This window comes from Adiantum capillus-veneris, chromosome 25 (genome assembly GCF_014529385.1).
Source record: "Adiantum capillus-veneris isolate H3 chromosome 25, ASM1452938v2, whole genome shotgun sequence".
NCBI lineage: Eukaryota > Viridiplantae > Streptophyta > Polypodiopsida > Polypodiales > Pteridaceae > Adiantum > Adiantum capillus-veneris.
The window spans coordinates 59,945,989-59,966,581 of NC_140955.1; the positions used below are offsets into that span (position 1 = coordinate 59,945,989).

General features: G+C 42.7%; 1 protein-coding gene across 1 annotated transcript in view; it reads right to left on the reverse strand.

Moving 5' to 3' along the window:
- The window catches only part of LOC147424963 (HVA22-like protein k), a 76,225-nt gene extending 62,902 nt beyond the window's left edge, over nucleotides 1-13,323 (reverse strand). The window contains exons 1-4 of the mRNA XM_086500445.1: nucleotides 13,217-13,323; nucleotides 12,971-13,114; nucleotides 6,731-6,789; nucleotides 6,531-6,628 (exon numbers count right to left, since the gene is read on the reverse strand). Coding sequence (XP_086356571.1) covers nucleotides 6,531-6,628; nucleotides 6,731-6,789; nucleotides 12,971-13,003 — 190 coding nt within the window. The 5' untranslated portion in view covers nucleotides 13,004-13,114; nucleotides 13,217-13,323. The remainder of the gene's footprint in view (nucleotides 1-6,530; nucleotides 6,629-6,730; nucleotides 6,790-12,970; nucleotides 13,115-13,216) is intronic.
- Between the last annotated feature and the right edge of the window lie 7,270 nt (nucleotides 13,324-20,593).

Genomic DNA, 20,593 nt, shown 5'->3' on the forward strand with positions numbered 1-20,593 from the left:
TTTGCAATGTCAGGGGTGTTTAGGGCAAGAGGACTTCTACGTAATGCCCTTGGGAGGTTGTGACGTCCTACTCGAAATCCCTTGGTACCACAAGAACAACGCCGTGGTTGACTACCGGGCCGAGAAAGCGACTTTGACAAATGAAGGGCACAGAATTTGTACTTGATGAAATTCAGTTTCTTTACTCGATTTTTCTGGAAAGAACTAAATGATGATTGAAGGTCGAATATGTTTTGACCATGATAAAGTACGCCAAGATTTTCTCCACTCCCATGTCAATTGCTTTTCAGAGGGCCTGCCAAGCGAGTTGCCACCAGCTCGTTTCGAGGATCATACCGTTGATCTGATACCTAGAAGCACACCACCGAACCGGCCACCTTACCGAGTGAGCCAAGCCCAAAATGAAGAAATTATGAACCAAGTGAAAAACCTCTTGGAAAAGGGTCTTGTCCAGCCGAGTACTTCACTGTACTACTCTCCAATGTTGTTGGTTTTGAAGAAAGAAGGATCTTGGAGAATATGCATCGATTATAGAGCTCTCAATAAAATCACCATCAAGAACAGATTTTCGATTCCTAGGATCGATGATATTCTTGACCGATTTACAGGGATCCTCGTGTTTCAGCAGGATCGACTTAAAGAGCGGATATCATCACATCCGAATCGCACCAAGAGATGTCTACAAGACAGCTTTTCGGATGACTTTTGGTTTATTTGAGTTTTTGGTCATGCCTCTTGGCCTAACCAATGCTCCAGCAACATTTAACCGAACGATGGATAGGATTTTCACAGAGTACAGATCTTTTGTGGGCACTTTCTTTGATGACATTCTTGTCTTCTCCAAGGATGAGGCAGAACATAGAGAACAGCTACAGGTCTTTCAGACATTACAAGATCACAAGTTGGTGATTAATGCAAAGAAAAGTGAATTTTTCCTACCCGAGATACACTTTTTGGGACACATCGTCTCAGCAAACAGGAGTGCAGATGGACCCGGCCAAGATAGAGACTATCCGTGATTGGCACGATTTGAAGAATGTCCATGAAGTTAAAAGCTTCTTGGACTTAAGTTCATACTATAGGCGGTTCATTAGAAAGTTTGCAGAGGTTGCTTCCCCTTTGCATATCTTGACACAGAAAGGAGTCCTTTTCTCATGGGGACCCACAGAGGTGACTGCCTTTCAGACATTGAAAGAGAAATTGACCACAAGACCAGTTTTTAACTTTGCCGGATTTGCAAAAGTCATTCGAAGTATATTGTGATGCTTGTGGTCGTAGTCTGGGTGCGGTCTTAATGCAAAGTCATGTAATTGCCTACGAGAGCCGATTGTTCTGAAGGCCGGAATTGACAGCACAGAAAAAGGGCTTTTGGCGGTTATCCATGCTCTTATCAATGGCGACATTACCTACTCCGAGCGGATTTTACGGTCTTCATAGATTATCAGACTTTACGCTACTTCTTGTCACAGAAGCAGCTATTGGAAAAGTAGATGCAGTGGACGAGCATCTTGTCACAGTTTCACTTCCAGTTTGTCCATGTTCAGGGACAGAAGAACTTGGTGGCAGATGCTTTGTCTCGGAAGCCGTTGGTTCTGGCTATTTTCCATGATACATCATAGGAGCTTTGAGGATATGGTCGATCAGTATGCCACAAATACAAATTTTGTAGATATTTTCACTCGGATACGGAATGGGGAGGTAGTAGCGGGATATTCAATTCAGGATGGCTACTTGATGAAGAAAACCATGTTGTGCGTTACACAACCGTTAAAGGAAAAGGTTCTAACCGAATGCCACTGTCCACCTTTCACGGGTCACCGCGGCATTGCTACCACCTTGAAAGGTGTGGAGAGATACTTCTGTTGACAGAGACTCAAGAAGGGCATGGACGATTTTGTACGCAGTTGCTTGGTATGCCAGAAGGTCAAGTTTGACAGGCATAAAGCACAGGAGTTGTTACCGCTTTTACCCATACTCACCCGCCCCTGGGAAAGTATTGCAATGGATTTCATTTTTGATCTCCCAGGAACACAGAGTGGTCACGATGGTATCTGGACTGTTATTGACAGATTTAACAAGCAAGTTCATTTCATTCCAGTGAAGAAAACAATCAAGCCGGATCACTTAGCGAGATTGTTTGTGGCCCATATCTTCAAATTACATGGCATGCCTGAGACGATTGTCTCCGACAGAGACCCCAAATTCACGAGTTTGTTTTGGAAGGCTATTTGGGAGAACATTGGCACGCGGTTGCAGTTCTCGTCATCGTTCCACCCGCAGATTGACGGGCAACCAAAGATTGCTAGTTCAATGGTACTAGATTTATTGAAGTCTTACATCTCAAATCAGAAGACTCAATGGGAAAAGTATTTACCTTTGGTGGAATTTGCCTACAATAACAAGATACACTCTTCAATGGGGAAGGCGCCATTTGAGATTATTGAATGTGCTACGAAGGTTCCACCCTTCCTTAGCACGAAAGATAAGATTTGCTTTTGAAGCCGACCAGTTCAGGAGGGACTTGGACTTGGTCTGGAAGGCTTTGGAGAAATCTCAGGAAAGACAAAAAAAGGCAGCTGATCGACATCTTCGTGATTTGAAATTAAAGGAGAACGATTGGGTGCTCTTACGTTTTGAGAAGGCACGTCTAAGAAAGAAAAAGAGAAAGGAGCGGCTTTTTCCAAAGCTTAGCAATAGATACTATGGACCTTTCCAGATTTCGAAAAGATAAATGATGTCTCCTTTCGACTGAAGTTGCCCGATACTTGGGAGGCTTCACAATGCTTTTCATGTGAGTCTCCTAAAGCCTTTTAAAGGCAATGTGCCTGATGATGGGGAGCCTGATGAGCAACCCGAAGTGGAGGAAAACGAGGAGATACTGCTTCCAAAACAGATTTTGGCACATAAAGAAAGAAAGGTAAAAGGTAAATTGATAAGGCGGTTCTTGGTTAAATTCAAAGAACTATCCCACATTGGATGCGAAGTAGATGGAGCAAGAGGACCTGGCAGATACTCCTCAGATTGTGAACCTTTACCTTGAAGCTTTTGGTTTAGCATAGTCTATTCCAATTGAACCTGTAACAAACTGCTGACGTGTCGACCTATTGAAGAACGGAGCTACCGGTCGAGGGGCCTAAACCCTAAGAAGAACAAGCAATAGAAGAAGTGTCACAAAGTGATGATGTGGTTGCCCGAGTGCAGAAAATCCTAACCCTAATTTCTGCCAAAAACCCTAATTGCTGAAACCCTAATTTTGGAAACCCTAATTGCTGAAACCCTAATTCTGGAAACCCTAACCCTAAAACCTGCAAACCCTAATTCGGGAAACCCTAACCCTAAAACTGCAAAAACCCTAACCCTAACCCTAAGGGCGGTAGGCTGATTTTCGAAATTTGCGCTGCCTGATGACGTGGCAAGCTGTACGGATTTCTGTGATTTACGCTGGCAGATTTTTGGCTTTGCTTTTGGACCAGAAGCTTTTAATTTTGAAGGCTTTTTACTGTAAACTGCTTTTTAGGCCAAGGGCCTTTAAATATGAGGCTAGGGCTCATTCTCTGGCATGCTTCCTGGAGAAGGTGCAGAGTCTAGAGTACCGGCTTGTACTTTGATGATGCAATATAAAGAAATACCGAAAGGGGCGCCAAGGTTTGGGGCCAATACTCTCTGGGGTGGAATTCCGCCACTCAGTGTCGCGTGTCGTCTCTCTCTCTTTCAGTTCAGTTGTTATTGAAGTGTTAAAAGTCTATTCAGTCTGTTCTTTTCTATTGGCACGTGGTGCCCGCCTTGTGACAGAACCCCGAACTCGGTATGCACAAGAGGGGAGTGGCTCCACTCCTTTTGTCAACAAATTGCCCCGATTTTGATACTAAAGTCACTGATGTCTCTTTTGAGTTTCAGGGATACTGTGAGCTGACAGTATTCTGTTGTATGACTTAATGAAATGAAATTCCCGATACTGACTTTGATAGACGAAATGACTGCAGCATTTCGGTCTGCAAGATCTCGATAGACGTGGTTGCAATAAGGATTAGTTAATCGGGCATCTATGAGGTCTCCAGAGGATCTAGATGCGATTGCTAAATACGTTGCCGATTAATCATGGTCTAAGATCCGAATGAATTTTGAATGTGATTTGTCATGTGATGTCCTGTGACGTCAAGTGATGTCCTGTGACGTGACTGTCGATTGGTACATGTGCTAGATGTGTGTTCCTAGTGCGTCGGTACTAACAGTCAGTGTTTGCTAAGACAATTTATTGCCTTTGTCTGTTTTGCATGCATAATCGAGGGCGATTACAATGCTTTCAAGGGGGGGGGGGGTATGTCACAAACGGGTGACGTGGCTGCAGATACACACTCTCTCTCTCTCTTGCTGGCAGTCCCGAAAAACGTGCTGAAACTGCTACATGGCGCACTATACGGAAATCCGAAAATTGCGGAGAAGGTGCTGACGTGGCAGGCCGTACGGACCCGCTTTTCGCACTGAATGTTGTATGGAAATAAAGCAGCAAAATCCTCCGCAAGCTGAAAATAAAAGCTTTTTGGGCATTGCTTTATTTTAAGAACTTTTTAAGAGAAGCTTTTGATTTTGAAGCTTTTGGGGGCTCTGCTTTTAGCATCCCATGTAACCTTTATAAGAAACCCAAGGGGGCTCCCTCTGTAGAGCATCTGGACGCAGAGTCTGAGAGCGAGCACACACGGGAGTTGTACTTTGCTCAAAGATTAATATAAAAAGAAATACCGAAAGGGGCGCCAGTCTTTGGGGCCAATACCTCTTAGGCACGGAACTCCGCCGGCCGTGTCGCATCAATTGTATATTTGTGAAGTGTTTTGAAGTGAATGTCTGCTGTGTCGCGGTAGAATCTTGACTTGGATTGTCCAAGTTTGTTACAGGTATTCAATACTACAGCGCAATGGGTCCGGCGATCAGCACCCAGTTTTACTTATGGAGAGGACCGAGTGGAGTATACGGCTATGTACACTTACCTTGGGGTCGTTTTTACTGGCCTGATTTTCTCCATGAGAAGAGCGACAGAGACTAGACTGACTAGAGCATATGCAGCTTTGGGAGGTTAGGAGAGGATGTGTTCACAGGTTCAATTCCAGGACCAAGCTATGGCTTTTGATACTTTGGTTGCCTCAGCTATGCTATATGGAGTCACGAATGCAGATATGGAGACCCTCAGCAGATCATCAGACTCATCTGCATGGACATACAGATGGGTGGCAAGACATGGAGAGGCCACTTATCTCCATGATCTCCAAGATGATCAAGGCTAAGGCCTCAGTTTCCCCTGAGATCATCCGAACAGAGCTGGCTGCCCCTCCTTTGGTGATTGAGGCTCTTACGAGATCAATGGCATTCATGCACAGCTTATGGGAGCTTCCACAAGATCATTATGCTCACCTGGCCCTGGACTCCTCACGGCACTTGACAGCACAGGGAGATACATCATGTTGTATGCACAGATAGCAGCATGGTTTGAGCTACATGGTTTCTCTATGGACAGGCTTCCCCCCTTTCAATATTCTCTAGATGCACCCTCTCTCTCTAGAACGGAGGGAGGTCACTAGACTTAAACGAAAGGATTTGTTTCAATTGGATACCCGAAGGACATGGATACAGCCAATACAAGATCTGGCCACGAAGATGACTACATATAAAGAGCATTTTCTCTAGCTCACAAAGGATGGATTCCTATCCCACGAAGATGACTACATATAAAGAGCATTTTCTCCAGCTCACAAAAGATGGATTCCTATCTAGGCCTACATGGACACTCACTTGTCCCACATCTTAGGATGTGAAATTGGACAGATTCGAACATCATCACACCAGCTGGAGATCAAGACTGGCCGATTTTGAGGCATTTTAGCTGAGGCCAGGTTGTGCCGGTTGTGTCAGAGATAGAGCTCCACTATGTATGCCACTGTACAACATACTATGAGATAGAGCTGTGTCAGAGAGGAGGAGATAGAGCTCCACTATATATGTGAGATACATGCCCACTTTCACTGCCTCTTGGAGACACAGCTTGACTCCCTATCTTCTTTTGTAAAAAAATAGGGCTTGTATACTTTTGTGTTACATAAAAATCTACCATAGGTCGTGATACAAGAATATCTAGTGCATGTACAAAGAGATCAGTGGGAAACTGTAAAAATAGAACTGTAGAAACTCGTACAAACTAGTCACAGGGGAAACTGAAAACCTGTAAAGACGGCCACAGGAAAAAACCTGCTAAAGATAGTAAAAGTGCCCCAGCCACCTAGAATAAAGAGAGGTATGCAGCGGGCATGGGGCAGCAATTATACTGGATAGTGAAGGCAAACGCTGCAGCAGACTAAGGATGGGCCAGCAAGGCAGATGCGAGCAGGGTTTCACACACAAAAAGACGTACAGTACTTCATGCACACCACACGTCTAAAGCAACTGCGCTGATTGTCAACATTAACCCAAAAAACCATAGAATATAGGACAGAAAAAGAATTTCAATTGACAACAAAAAGATTCTACTAGGAAAATCAGACCTGTCCAATAGCACAGCCATTGCTCTTGCTCTGACTTCTCCTTGGATTCGATAGCTTTGAATGAGGAATAAACTGGAAAGCCAATCCCACCAACAATACTGCATAGACATGCAAGTACAAGTAACATTACTTCTGTACACCATACCTGACTGAAACTGAACAAAACAATATATATCGAGTGTTTTGAAAAAAAAAATCACCATGCCCATCGAGCAAAGACCCTTGATCCAAGAGGAGAAAAGAGTAATCGAATGCCTACCTGCAACCAAAACAGTCTATTATAAGTTGAAGTGACAAATGATAAAATTGACTCGAGTTGTGCATTTAAGCATCCAATTATTGCCGCAAACATTTTAAAACATTAAGAAAGAAAAAGGGTAACTTCTTCCCAATATATGTCGCTACACTACCAAGAGGGATCTATTCTTGATAATCAAAAATGCAAACCATTCTTGACAATTTAAAGGCTTATTCTCAATGCAAGTTTGATTTTACTAGGCATTCAGCCTTTCAAAAGAGAGCTGGATTTTAGTAAATTCCAATTTTGAAAGAGAGGGAGTAACAAAGCTGAACTTTTGCAGAAACAAACATTTAGAGAGCAGGAAACCTTGAAAAAAGGGGCACAAGACATTTTTTCCTTTTTCTTTGGGGCGAGAGGAGAGAGAATGGAAAAAAAAGATTCTATTAACGTCCTTTGAAGCCCACAGCTGACCTATAGGAACAATCAGATGCATCCATAGTTACAATCCACTTGGGATATCATTGAAAAATAAAAATAAGCACAAAAAATAACTTCAAAGTATGTTGTGACTAACAAGAACCCAATTTACAAATGATAATAATCCATTATTCTCCTAATATTGTGAGAAGTAGTTATCTTCAATTATGCTCCTTGTGTATACTAATGTTGACGAAGAAGACGGCTGAAAACTGAAAACGCTGGTGGCTTGGATCTGCACGTTGATGCCAACCTGACGATGTTAAGGCTCAAAACTGGAAATGCTAGGGTTCGAGGGCTGAGATCTGCAAACTACTGGCAATGATGATGATGATGGTCTGCTAGCTGAAAAACACTGCTGTGAGGAGGCTGAAATCTGCAACTTCTAACAGGATGCTGAGGAATGCAAAACGCTAGGGCTGGTCTGAGGTGCTGATATGGTACTGTATGCAGAAAACACTAGGTACTGGATGGTGTTGCCGATGGAAAGCGCCATGCATGAGGGTATTAATGGGCTGGCTGCCCATGAATGATGAGGTACTGGGGCTACTAACTTATGATCAATGGGAGACCCTGGGGTACACCCTTATAGTACATAAAGGCTGGGCCAAGCAGATGTCTGATAAACCCCCCAACTTGCTACAAGAATGCTAATATGTCCCTTAATAACCTACTGATAAGAGGTGCTTCATACGCAGATACTACCTAGGCTTGGGTAGATGCTAGACTATGCGAACACTTCCCAGTGCCTACACCTAGCAAACTCTGTTGTGCTTATGTGCAATCAGAGGGTATGCAACTACACTAAAGTGCCTAGACATGCACGTCCTGTGTATAGGCTCACAAGGGTGCCAGAACACTTCCTAGGCTGTCCTAAACCCTATAAGTAGGAGTTAGCTTGTCCACATGCACATAGGGTTACACATGCAAGTGACAATGGAAATGCTAATGTAGCACTGTACGAACGTCCGCGTTTTACAGAACAACCCTCTAGGCGCCAGATTTTGGTCTGCTTGCTTTTGGAAGCCAAAAGCTTTTCATGTAACTTCTCTTAGGAGGCCAAGGGCCTTCAAATATGAGTTGGGGGGTCTCCTTCTGGCATTCCACGTTTGCAAGAAGCATAGAAGTTCCCCCGAGCTTGTAATCAGTTGAAGCAATATAGAGAAATCTCGAAAGGAGCGCCTAGGTTTTGGGGTATGTCAAAAAACTAATCAAGTACTCTAGAGACCCGAAAGTTGCGAAACACCTAAGAATTACCCGATATATGAGATTCACTCAGATGGCATGAGACCATAGACTCTCCTCTCAGGTTGGGAAAGAAGTTGAAAGGATAGACTATACTCGTAGAAAGAGCTGGCCAAAGCTCTTGAAAAGAAGATGAACCAAATAATGAAACGCTTGAAGCACTCTTGGAAGAAGAGGAAATTAGTGGATTTTCCCCGGTTATTTGGGCCAGAAGTCAACTTTCCAGGTGGCACCCAAATCCAAGAAGCGTGCTCATTTCAAGGATGACCCCGACTTTTCGTCGTCTTCAGAAAGTTTTGACAGGTCGTCATCCTATAGTTCCAATGAGGATGAGAAAAGGCAGAAGAAGCGGAGAAAAAGCAAGAAAAGCAGATTTCTGAAAAGGCCTAGACGGCATGGGAGGCTATGTAGCAGTTCGGAGGATGAGAGCTCGTCCTCTTCTGACAATGAGAAAAAGAACAAGAAGACCAAGGAGTTCAAGGATGGGGTGATGGGGTCAAGCAATCAAGTTTGACACGTTTTCAGGCTACCAGGACACCCATCGAGCCCTCGAGTTTATACAACAGTTTGACATCACCTTCTCAAGAGGTCGGTTCTCAGAACGCTCCAAGGTGCAAAGGGCGGCATCGTACTTGTAAGGAAATGCACAAACATGGTGGTCTACTATGTTGTTACGCAGAGAAGCACCTATGACGTGGGTAAAATTCAGAGAATTTTCACATCAACTTGGATATCAAACAAATATGAAGATGATGTCATCACGGCTTGGCATCATCTGAGGATGACTAAGAAAGACATGTTGGATAACTACAGCCACAGGTTTTGGGATACTTATTTGCGCAGTATTGTTGTGATTTAGCAAAAGAGAATCGGCAGTATTGTATGGAACAGTATTGTTGTGGTTTAGCAAAAGAGAATCGGCAGTATTGTATGGAACAGAATTCTAACTCTGTTCACAAACTTTTGGGACATGCTAAGCAAGGATTTGGAATGCATGCCGGCTCATTGACTTATCCTACGAACGGGGTAGTATCCACCTCAACAAGGCAAGAGTCTCCCAGTGCAGAGAATGAGTTAGGGGAACCGGATGACAGCTCATCACATGCTTCCGGAGCAGTAAGGGAATCAGAGGGTGGCTTATCCGAGCCAGATGCAAGTTCATTAGAGGATTCCAGAGAAGAAGAAGGATCACATGATAGTGTTTCTTAAGGTTCCAATGATTAAGACTAGCGAGCCAGCGGACAGGGGAGACTAGTGAGGCTACCCCCAGGTCCCAGGGCACAACGAAAGAAAGTAGAAGGAATCAGTAAATCAAGGATTCCAGAGGACCAAATAGGTGCCAAGGATAGAGACGCCAACAGGGCTACCAACAAGTCATAGGGCACAAGAAAAGCACAGAAAGGTAAGCTAGGTCCACCGGATTTGGTCAAGGGTACTTTTTGGCCCTTGATGTAAAGTAGATGGAGGAGGAGAACATCGCAAATTCTCTTCAGAGAGAGTTGTATCTTGAAGCTTTTGGGCTATTAACAGTGTCTATGCCAAAAGTTAAAGATGAATCAGGAGGTTGAATCTGGTGCGGTGCGGAGTGCACAAGAGGGGAGCCACTCCACTCCTTTGTCACAGATTGTCTAGATTGAATAAAGTCACGAATTTCTCGTTGAGATTTTAGGAAACTGACAAGCTGACAGTATTTTGCGGAATGACTTTATGAACAGATGTACTAATTGAACTGAAGACATGTTCTCTTTCATGTCTGTATTGTTAGAGACGTGTATAGAAAGATGAAATGTCTGCAGCATTTTGTCTGATGAACGATTTGAACACTGAGCCAACATGCAAATCCCGACCGAGGGGCCTAAACCCTAAGAAGCAAAAGCATAGAAGAAGCTAAAGCAATAGAAGAAGCAGAAGCAACTTGCAAAGTTTTGTCAAGTGGCCTATTTTAAAGAAGAGTTCCCACCAACTTACGGGATCCCATCCGATGGGGCCCAAGTGACCTAAAGAGATTAAATAAAATAGGACCAGCACACACTCTCTAACTCTCTTGCGTAAAAGATGATGGCGTGGCAGCAGCTGTACGGACGCCCGTGATTTGCGCTGACAATGCCATGTGGTAGCCTGTACAGATTTCCGCGTTTTGCGTTGCTGCATGTTGACATGGCAGTTATACAAATTTCCATGATTAGCGCTAGGCTTCTTTTGGGAGGCCTCATGCTTTTAGAACTTGAAGCTTTTCATGTAACTGCTTTCATGGCCAAGGGCCTTTAAATATGAGCCAAGGGCTCATTCTCTAGCATCTTTTCCCCGGGAGGGTGCAGAGGATGGAGTACCAGCGATATACTAAGTTCAAGCAATATAAAGAAATACCGAAAGGGGTGCCAAGGTTTGGGGCCACTGCTCTCTTGGGGTGAAACTCCGTCACTCCATGTCTCGTGTATCGTGCACTCTCTATCTCTTTCAGTTCAGTGTTATTTGAAGTGCTTAAAGTTGTTCAGTCTATTCTTTTCTGTTGGCACGTGGTGCCTGTCCCGTGACAGATCAGCGAGACCTAGATGTGATGGCTAAGTGAATGAGAACTGAATGTGAACTAAATGAGATTCTAGTGCATCGAGATGTCTATCTCGATGAGATGTGAGTGCATCAAGAGTTCCGCAAGGATGAGATGGTTGCACAGTGATCTAGGTGCTTCAAGAGTTTTAAACGGAATGAGATGGCTAGATTGAATGATTGAAACACGGTGTTAGTGTGAACTAAGTGTGATTTGCAAATTGCATGCTATGTGGATGTATGTCATGTGGCGATGGTCATGGGCATGGTTTACTTGATTGAAATGTGAAATGGAAGAGTTGCCTATGTTTAAAGAAGAGTTTCCACCAACTTATGGGACCCCGTTTAATGGGGCCCAAGTGACCTAAAGAGATTAAAATAAAGCAAGGCCACACTCTCTTGCCTAGAAGATGATGGCATGGCAACTGTACGGACGCCCGTGATTTGCGTTGGCAGTGCCACCTGGCAACCTGTACGGATTTCTGCAATTTGCGTTGACATGCTTACATGGCAAGTATACGGATTTCCATGATTTACGTTGGGCAGCTTTGGGCACCAGCTTTTGGAACCAGATGCCTTTGAGTTTGAAGCTTTTGATGTAACTTCTTTTCATAGGCCAAGGGCCTTTAAATATGTGCAGAGGGCTCAATCTTTGGCACTCTTCAAGGTGCAGAGCGCGAGCACCGGCATCGTACTGAGTTCAACAATATAAAGAAATATCGAAAAGGGCGCCAAGGTTTGGGGCCAATGCTCTCTTGGGGTGAAACTCTGCCACTGCCCGTCTCGTGTGTCGTACATCTCTTTCAGTTCAGTTGTTATTTGAAGTGCTTAGAGTTGTTCAGTCTGTTCTTTTCCGTTGACACGTGGTGCATGTCCCCGTGACAGTATCTACTAAAGAAAGTTTTATGTCCTATGGTTGTTTCACAAGCGTAATCAAGGGCACTTACAATTCTTTCAAGAGGGGGGAATGTTGAAAATGTAGGAAACTTTGTCGTATTATGTTAAAGGTTTGTTAAGTTCTTATTTTCTAACCTTGAAAGGGAAAGATGATTCATTCTAAAGCAAACTTGTGCCAAACTCAAAATGTAAGGCATAGTTTGGCAAGTACATCTGTTGACCTCCTTGTGGGCCCTCATTCCATTCTTGGAAAGGTTGGCCACGGCAATTGTGGCAATGCCATCTAGGCGGTTTAGAAAGCCTCTACTCTTGAATAAAAATAAGTCAATTGCTTTAGCTCTCCCCCTTTCTCTCATAAGCATACCATGCTCTCTTCTCTCCGCCCTGTCGTTATACCAAGTCTAAGCTCTTTTTGAGAGAGAACATCCTCTCTCTATCTTTTTTATGTCAATCTCATCTATATTTTTTTTCTACTTACCTAGAAGCTGGCTTATTTTTCACAACGCAGCCATTGTTCTATACCTATACTTCTCACAATGCATCATTCTATACCCCACACATCTCCGTCGCCAAGGTGCTCTTCCGCATATCGATGACACTACGATTAGAGATCAGTCCAAGAAGGACATGCCTTCACCATACTCCACATACATGCAAGGGCAGCGTCACATAAGTTCTTCACACTTTCCTTCAGCTACAGCTGGAGGACCGCCAGCATAATTTGGTTTGTCCATGTTCAAGGATGCACAACACATCGGACAAACACAAATCATGATGCAAGGGGAAGTGATGGATAGAGGTTCATGCAATTTATCAAGCACGTTTGTTGCAGGTCAACAAGATCAAGTGCTTCAAGAAGCTGTACATGTCACACTTCATAGATGAGCTTTTGCTGTATCTAACCTATAAAAAGGATTGTTCTCGGCATTTCAGCGATTGAGCCAATGATAATTTACGAGAAATTCCCTTCACAATACATATATGCAAAATATTTGCCAGATTTTTCATGTTATGTACACGGGGGGGAACGCACCTCGCCTGCAAGAGAGGAGCTGAGAAGGGCCATGCCTAGCTGCAAATACGGACTCTCTCAGAGCTTTGACTTAGAAGGATCTGTAGCTCTCGTCTTCGTCCTTCCATGGAGAAATTCGGTAAAAGCAAGTCATGTCAATTTTCCCTGCTCCAAAACAAGTTGCATGTTATTAAGCGAACGTTTAATATCTCCCCAATTCAATTTTATTGAGAATTCTTCAAAAGTGAATGGTGAAACGTTTGAAACCTTAGAAGGAAACAAGGTTTTGGACAGGAAGCCCTAACGATAATTCTGTGTGCTTTCTAAGGCCACATATTTAACATACATATCAACCGACACAATATCTAGCATACATATGAACCAACACATTGCCAAGCAGTAGGAAACACCATGTGTGTGTGTGTGTGTGTGTGTGTGTGTGTGGGGGGGGGGGGGGGGTTTGCAAAAGGTACAAAAGTTGGCTTTACCCATTAAAAAAGCACAGAAGGACTAGAGCAACAAAACTTAATTAATTAAGGTAACATTGGTTTGAAATACAAAGCAATGCAAGAGAGAGGATTTCCATCTCTATTTGAGTACCTCTTTGCAAAAGTGTTAAGAGTAAGGGTTCTTTCTATACCTCCCGCCATCACAACCAACAACAACAAAGGGATGTGTTAGGTAGTGGAAAGCAGGTTTTTATCAAAGTAACCCACAAGTTATAGATGTCAGCTCAAAACACAATGCAAAAAATATACGCGAAGCTTTAAAGGGAAACCTGCGGAGAGTTCTCCATAGTTGACGTAGGTTGTATAGAGGCCAAGAAGCTTCTCTATGAACTCCAAGGTGGTAATGTCATGCACAAAAATCCTCAAATATTAAGTCTCCTTCTGCACCAAATCTAAGAACCAAACCTCCTTTAAAGCCATGGCCACACAAGCACAAGCTTGTGGTAAGGTGGAGTTCGCCCCCAATTGTAACTATCAGGGAGTGCGAGCCCCGCGTTGCAGGAAGTGGGAGAAGGGATGCATGCAAGCCGACCCGTGAGGAGTAGTGGGAGAGAGATTTCAATAATCCACATGTAAAAAAATGATGGCCCCATGAAGTGACTTTAGGGTAAAACCCCCAAGTTAAGGACAATTAAAAAGTAGGGGCCAATATAGGGAAATTCAAATTGTGGTAATTGAGTCTTCCACTTGAAGTAATGGATTTGAGTGAAACTTATGTGAAAAGAAATCCCTTGTCAAAATCTCCTCATACCCCATGCTAATCCCATCATGACTTCAAAATGTGTCCCTGTAATGGAACTGTCCTTTTATTGGGGGTTTTACCCTAGTACTGGAGTAAGGAGGTATGCACACCTAAATGGTGTTTCAAGAAGAATAGGAGTACGTTCTTATGCCAAGGCACTGCCAAGTCCAAGGTGCCTGAGCCTTAGGGTAGATGATAAGTATTTTGGGCTCAGTTTGTGTGTCCCTCCATCCATACCCACATTAGGACTAGGCCCCCTCTCAAGGGTCCTAGTGCCCATCATGAAGAGACAGATTATGCAAGACATCTAGAGGATCACAGGTGAATATGGAGGAAATGTACCCTTGTAGGGCTTGCCTTATAAGTCTCCAAAGCTTAGCTTTTTCTAAAACCATGGTTAAAAAAGTAGTCACTAATTGAAGGATGTCCTTACAAAAAATTAGGGAGTTGCTATTGCAAAACAAACTGGGTTTTACTTATGAGAAGATAACTTTGTGTGCCCACATACTAGGTCTATTGCTAGCCATGTGAATATATCTTATAGGAGCAAAGGGTAACATGGCATCTTTTTTGGTCAAAGATTTATGCACCTACCATCTTTAATATTAAGCAGAGGTTAAGAAAAGATGCATACGGTGATTTTTGCCTATCAATAATAAGTAAAGGAGGATAAATCCTTATGTCATCTAAAAAGAAGTCTGGATTATGAAAATCTATCCATAGAATGTCATCAAAGTATCTAAAAAGGTAAGAAATATCTGATAATTTGTCCCTAGTATCAATAGAGAAGAGCATATGCTGAAAGAAGTTGTATTCTAGGGCATGTAAGTAGAGGTTACCCCGCATATAGGGGAGCAGGCTAAGCCCATAGGGATTCCATTAGCTTGTTTGTAAAAAGTTTGGTAGCATTGGATGTACATGTGGTTAATTAACCAAGTATTCATGTTGATCACTTCATTAAGCAAAAAAGAAAGCCCATTCTTATATTTGATTTTAGACCAAACCCCATCTTGAAAAAAATGGGGAAGGATTTGAAGGAGCTAAAAGGGAAATCCATTGATTGAAAGGCATTTGAAATCAGGTCATTCAATAGGGGTACTAGCTCAAAATCACCAGAATGAGGAATATTATCATAATATTTTTTAATATTAGCAAAGAAGAAGGAGGAGGCTTCCTTCGGTAGATTTAGAATACAGTTATAAACAAAGTCAACAATCCATCATGATTGGATTTTAAGATTATGGCAGAGAAGAGCTTTTTGGTTAAGAATTCTTGCCCTATGCTTTAATTCTAGGATGCAAGTCTTTAAGATGCAGGTCATGAGTAAGGATATCTCAGAGTAAGCACTCTTGGCACCACATGTAAGCCATCCGGAACTATTTTTGTGTAATTTGTAGGAAGCCATAAGAAAAGGTAGAGGAGCAGTATAGGGTATGTTCATCCTCTGCAGCATATCTTTCACAAGAGGGGTGGGGTCCTGAGAGCAAAGAGTAAAATCTTTGCTAGAAAGCCTTTTTTGAATTTTTGATTGAATAATGGATTATTTGTGGCCCTATCAATGCTAGTAATTAAAAATCGACTTCTTAGTTTATGAAAAATCAAATTCATATCAATATCTGGAACATATCCAAAAAAATAGGCAACCAAACATGATAGTAATCATAGAATATCTTTTGGAGCATCCTTTATCCAAGACAGGGGGACATGAGGGGATATGATTTAAACCATATTGAAGGACTTGCTTAACTTTAGGCGGTCTCGTTAGGTTCTATGTACCTGTAGGTACATGTTAATTACAAAGGATTAGCTTTAGGGAGAGCATGAAGCTCCAACTGAACGTATAGTGATCCCATAATGTTGTCAAAATGAAATACATCCCAAAAAAGAAGAGGACAAAAAAGGATTTTAGACTAGGTAAGTCCATCAAGGAGTTATAGTACTTGAAAGATAAAAAGAGTCGGCCAATTTTTCTAGTCGAGGGAATTTCTCCACCTACATCAATGATCAAAAATCAGTTGTACAACAAGGACTTTGCAGTTGGGATGCATCTACGATTGAAAGCATGGCGAACATAACCATTAGAGGTTGTAGAGGGTTACCCCATGCTAGCAAAGAGATTAGGGGTGAGAGCGGCAGTGTGGGTCATGCAGCTACCAGCATAGTCAACTGGGGATGTGGCATTCTAGATAGGGTTGGTGATTGGTGCAGAATGAGTGAGCCTGGTGGATCCCGTATGTCTTCCTCTACCTCTTCCAGGACTAAGAAGATCTTCTTATGCCCCTATTTGAGGCATGTAGCTTCCCAAATAAAGCTAATTGCTTCACTGCATCCTTGAGCTTTTCCCTATAATAAAGATGATTAAGAGAGCCTTGATAGATTCATGTGCTTCAATAACAATCCACCTTAAAAATGTAAGCATGGATTTTTTTAAGGGATGGGGCTGGGAAAAAGGTTGAGACGTTATGCATAATCATCCACAGAGCATGATCAAACCAGAGGATGTTGGCATCCTTGCAAAAGTCTCCTTCACCTACATGGTCACATCCACATTTTATAAATGGCATGTGAACATTCCAGAGTTGGGTTGTATAGTTGGAGTCGCTGCCCCAGTAGTGTTGATTAGGCCCTTCACACCAAGGAGACATCCCACATTAGCATTGCATCTTTGTGTCTCTTAGATGCCCATATTAAAAGGGTAGGCCATTAAGTAAGATTCAGTGATGCTCCTATCCTCACTACATCTTTGTCCCTATCATTGATAAGGGTGAGCAAGAGCCCTCCAATTAGGGGATCAAGAAGTGCAAAATTGCCAAGAGTCCAGGGCTTATGGTTGGCCTCGCCTAAATAGACTTCAAGGAGTCTAGCAAGGATGTAGGGATCAATGTAAGTGAGAATGAGGTGTCATTCTAGTGTTTTGTATAGAAGATAGTCAAGAACAACTTATTCTAAAGTGAAAGAGGCCAGGTTCAACAGTGATGGACAACAACTAAACCAAAAAGATCCTAAGAAAGATAGAGTCCTCATTGCATCCATATAAACAAGAAAACAGATTCATTACCCTTGAATACGTATTACAGGTGTCAAGAAACCTATCAATTGTTATCCATGTCCTACTTAAAACCTTTTTAACTTATACCTACCATCCATGTAGTGTTAATATCAGCAAGTATCCATTCTCAGAGCAGTAAGCCATAGATGAAAGTGACATGTGTGTGTGTGTGTGTGTGTGTGTGTGTGTGTGTGTGCGCGCGCGCGCACCCATACCCACCCTAACCCAAGCACCATACTCAATAAGTCAACAGTAGAACCATTGAGTATGGGCCTATTGCCTCATCGAGTTGATGAGAATCAAATAGTCAAGCCTAAAGCCAAAGAGCTGTATCATATCAAAAAATCCATGAGTCTCATCAAAGGTATAAGTACAATGTTAACAGAGAGGATTATACTCCAGTCGGAGTTTTAAGGTTTTGTTAGTCAGTAGAGAATAGTATGGATGCCGTTCATAGTCAGTCGTAGAATTTTTCCATGCTTTAACCAGTTTCTATGGATAGTCCTCAAATGAACCATCCATCCAAGAGTAGTCTATTTATAGGTAAAATGTTCCTGAAATTATAAGGATTAAAATAATTACACAAGGGTAAGTAATTTAGGATTAACCTACAACCTAAAACCAACAGAGTCAAAGACTACAATAGCTATGAGAAGAAATCCGATCTATAGACAAGGAAAGACCACCTAACACTTGTCAAACCTAATAAGGAATTATAGGCATTGGGTCCATCAAAGCCTATAGACAAAAATCTCCAGAGCCAACGTCCTGGTTTCTCGGATTTTTGGGAAAACCTTGTGTTTAGGACGTGTATGTTGTTGTTTTTAGACTTATACTTGTACACAAAAGAACATAATAGTCCAAAAGATAGCTGGCTTTAGACAAAGGACAATGATTAGCACAAAAACAACTCAGTCTTTGATTCATTTGGTATGATTCTAGTGTTTTGTATATAAGATAGTCAAGAAAAACTTATTCTAAAGTGAAAGAGGCCAGGTTCGACAGTGATGGACAACAACTAAGCCAAAACGATCTTAAGTAAAGATAGAGTCCTCACTTGCATCCTTATAAACAATGTTGGGGTATAAAGCCCAATGTGGTCGCCCAGGTAAGTGGGCGGGCCGCCAGGTATGTACACATATTCTTTTGTAAAAACCTAATAAGAACTCACTATGCTCTACACATTACAGTAGAGCGAGTTCACCATATCGTCGTGCTCTTCTTCTCGCACTCTCTCTCGCGTCACACTTCCGCTCGTACTCCTTCAACTGGTATCAGAGCTCAGATCGAGGCTCGGGGCAGCATTTGCAGGTAGCCAGAGTCACCTGCTCAGATTGGAGTGAGATTCAACAGGCGAAGACACGGCCCCAAATCTTGTGGGGTCATCTCGGCCACCGTTCGGCTTCAACAAAGTTCTACGCAGGCCATTTTCGACTACGTGGTCTCAGGGGGTGCAGATCCGACTCTGCAAATTTGGGGTTTCGGCCTATGACTGCAGGTGCTAAGGATATTGGCACTCCCAGAGTGTTGATTTGTGGCTGTCTACACATCGAAGGATGGCTCACAGTTCTTGGAGGCGTGTCACATACGACACGGGCACATCTACACACAGACTGTAGGCGACTTCATCAGGTAGCTTGTGTTTGCTGCTTGATATTCCAGATTTCATCCTGACATTGCAGGTACTTCCACATGGGATTTATTGTCAGAGATGATGTATGTCAGTTGAGGGTTTGCTGGCTGTGAGTCACGCAGCAAACAACCGCCGCAGTGGTTACAGCATATAGTGGGAAATTTGTGGATGTATGACTTTGTGGGAAGTCTATGTACTGTCAGATTTACTGCAGCCATTGTTGAGGGTCGAGTGAGGTTTTATTGAGCTGGGGGATTCTCGAATGTTGAGATCCTTTCGGTGATACATGTCTTGGAGCGATCCCTCGAGCACCCTTAGATAGGCAGCTAGGATGTATTGACTGTGAGTTAGACAGTTGCGATTGCATCTTTGCTTTACTACCGTTGAGGCATTGTCGCAGTCTATGCTTACAGGACAGTGACACGACAGTGAGAGACAGTACAGGTGCAAGACAGGCTTACCCATAGCTTACAGTGTTAGAGAGACTGTGGTTTTTTGAGCTGTTTTTTGGTCTATTTTTTAGTACACTAGAGCCATTTTACAAAGGAGACTTTGCTGAAATTTATGCAGAATCTGAAGCTTTCTTGGTTCATTTGACAGGTTGATATTGGTTCAGAGGTCAGTTTACAGGGGAAACTCTGCCGAATTTTTCCCAGGAAAGTAAACTACTGTGAAGCGTAGCTATGGCTGGATCACAGGACACTGCTCTTTACAATATCAAGAAGCTGGATGGAACCAATTTCCCATTGTGGAAGAAGCAGATTTGGCACGTGTTGGTACAAAAGAAGCAGATAAAACCTATAAAGCTCAAGGGGATAAAACCAGAAGATATGGACGAAGATGAATGGAGCGAAATGGATGAATTGGCACTTTCTACCATTATGCTGACTTTGGCAGAAAGCGTTTACTTCAATGTAGCAGACGAGATGTCGGCTTATCAAGCATGGTTAAAGTTGAGTGATCTTTATGAGAAGCAGAGTGCAGCTTCACAGGTATACTGGCTTAAGAAGCTTGTTGACTTGAAGATGAAAGAATGGACACCGATGTCCAATCATCTAAATGAATTCAACACAATCTACAGTCAATTGTCAGCTCAAGGTGTCAAGTTTGATGAACCTGTTAGAGCTATGTTCCTGTTGATCACATTGCTGAAAATTTGGGACACTTTTCGCACAGCTTTGAGTAATTCTGCACCTCCAGATGGTTTGAACATAGTAGGTGTAGAAGGAAGTCTGCTTACTGAAGAAACCAATAGAAAGACAATGGACAAAGGCAAAGGAACAGCCTTAGTTGTCAGGGGAAGGACCAAAGAAAAGTACAAAGGTGGAAAGAGGAATCAGTCTCGTAGCAAGTCCCGCAGTGCTAAAGGCAAGAGTGACATAGAATGCTACCATTGTGGCTAGAAGGGTCACATGAAAAGAGACTGCAGAGAATGGAAAGCAGAAAAAGGCAAAGAGAAAGCTGAAGACCATGGTGAGAAGAACAAGTCCTTAGTGAAGATTCAAGAAATAAATGTGACAAACACTGTTGCAGAGGGTGACGGTCTAGTGTCAGGAGACATCTACTTCTTGAAGAATACAATGGACTCAGCTCTTCTTACAGCATCTGATGGAAATGCACTGAGTGACTTGATTATAGACTCAGGGGCATCACTTCATGTGTCTCCAAACAAGGAGTGGTTTACCTCTTATGTGACCACTAAAGATCATGT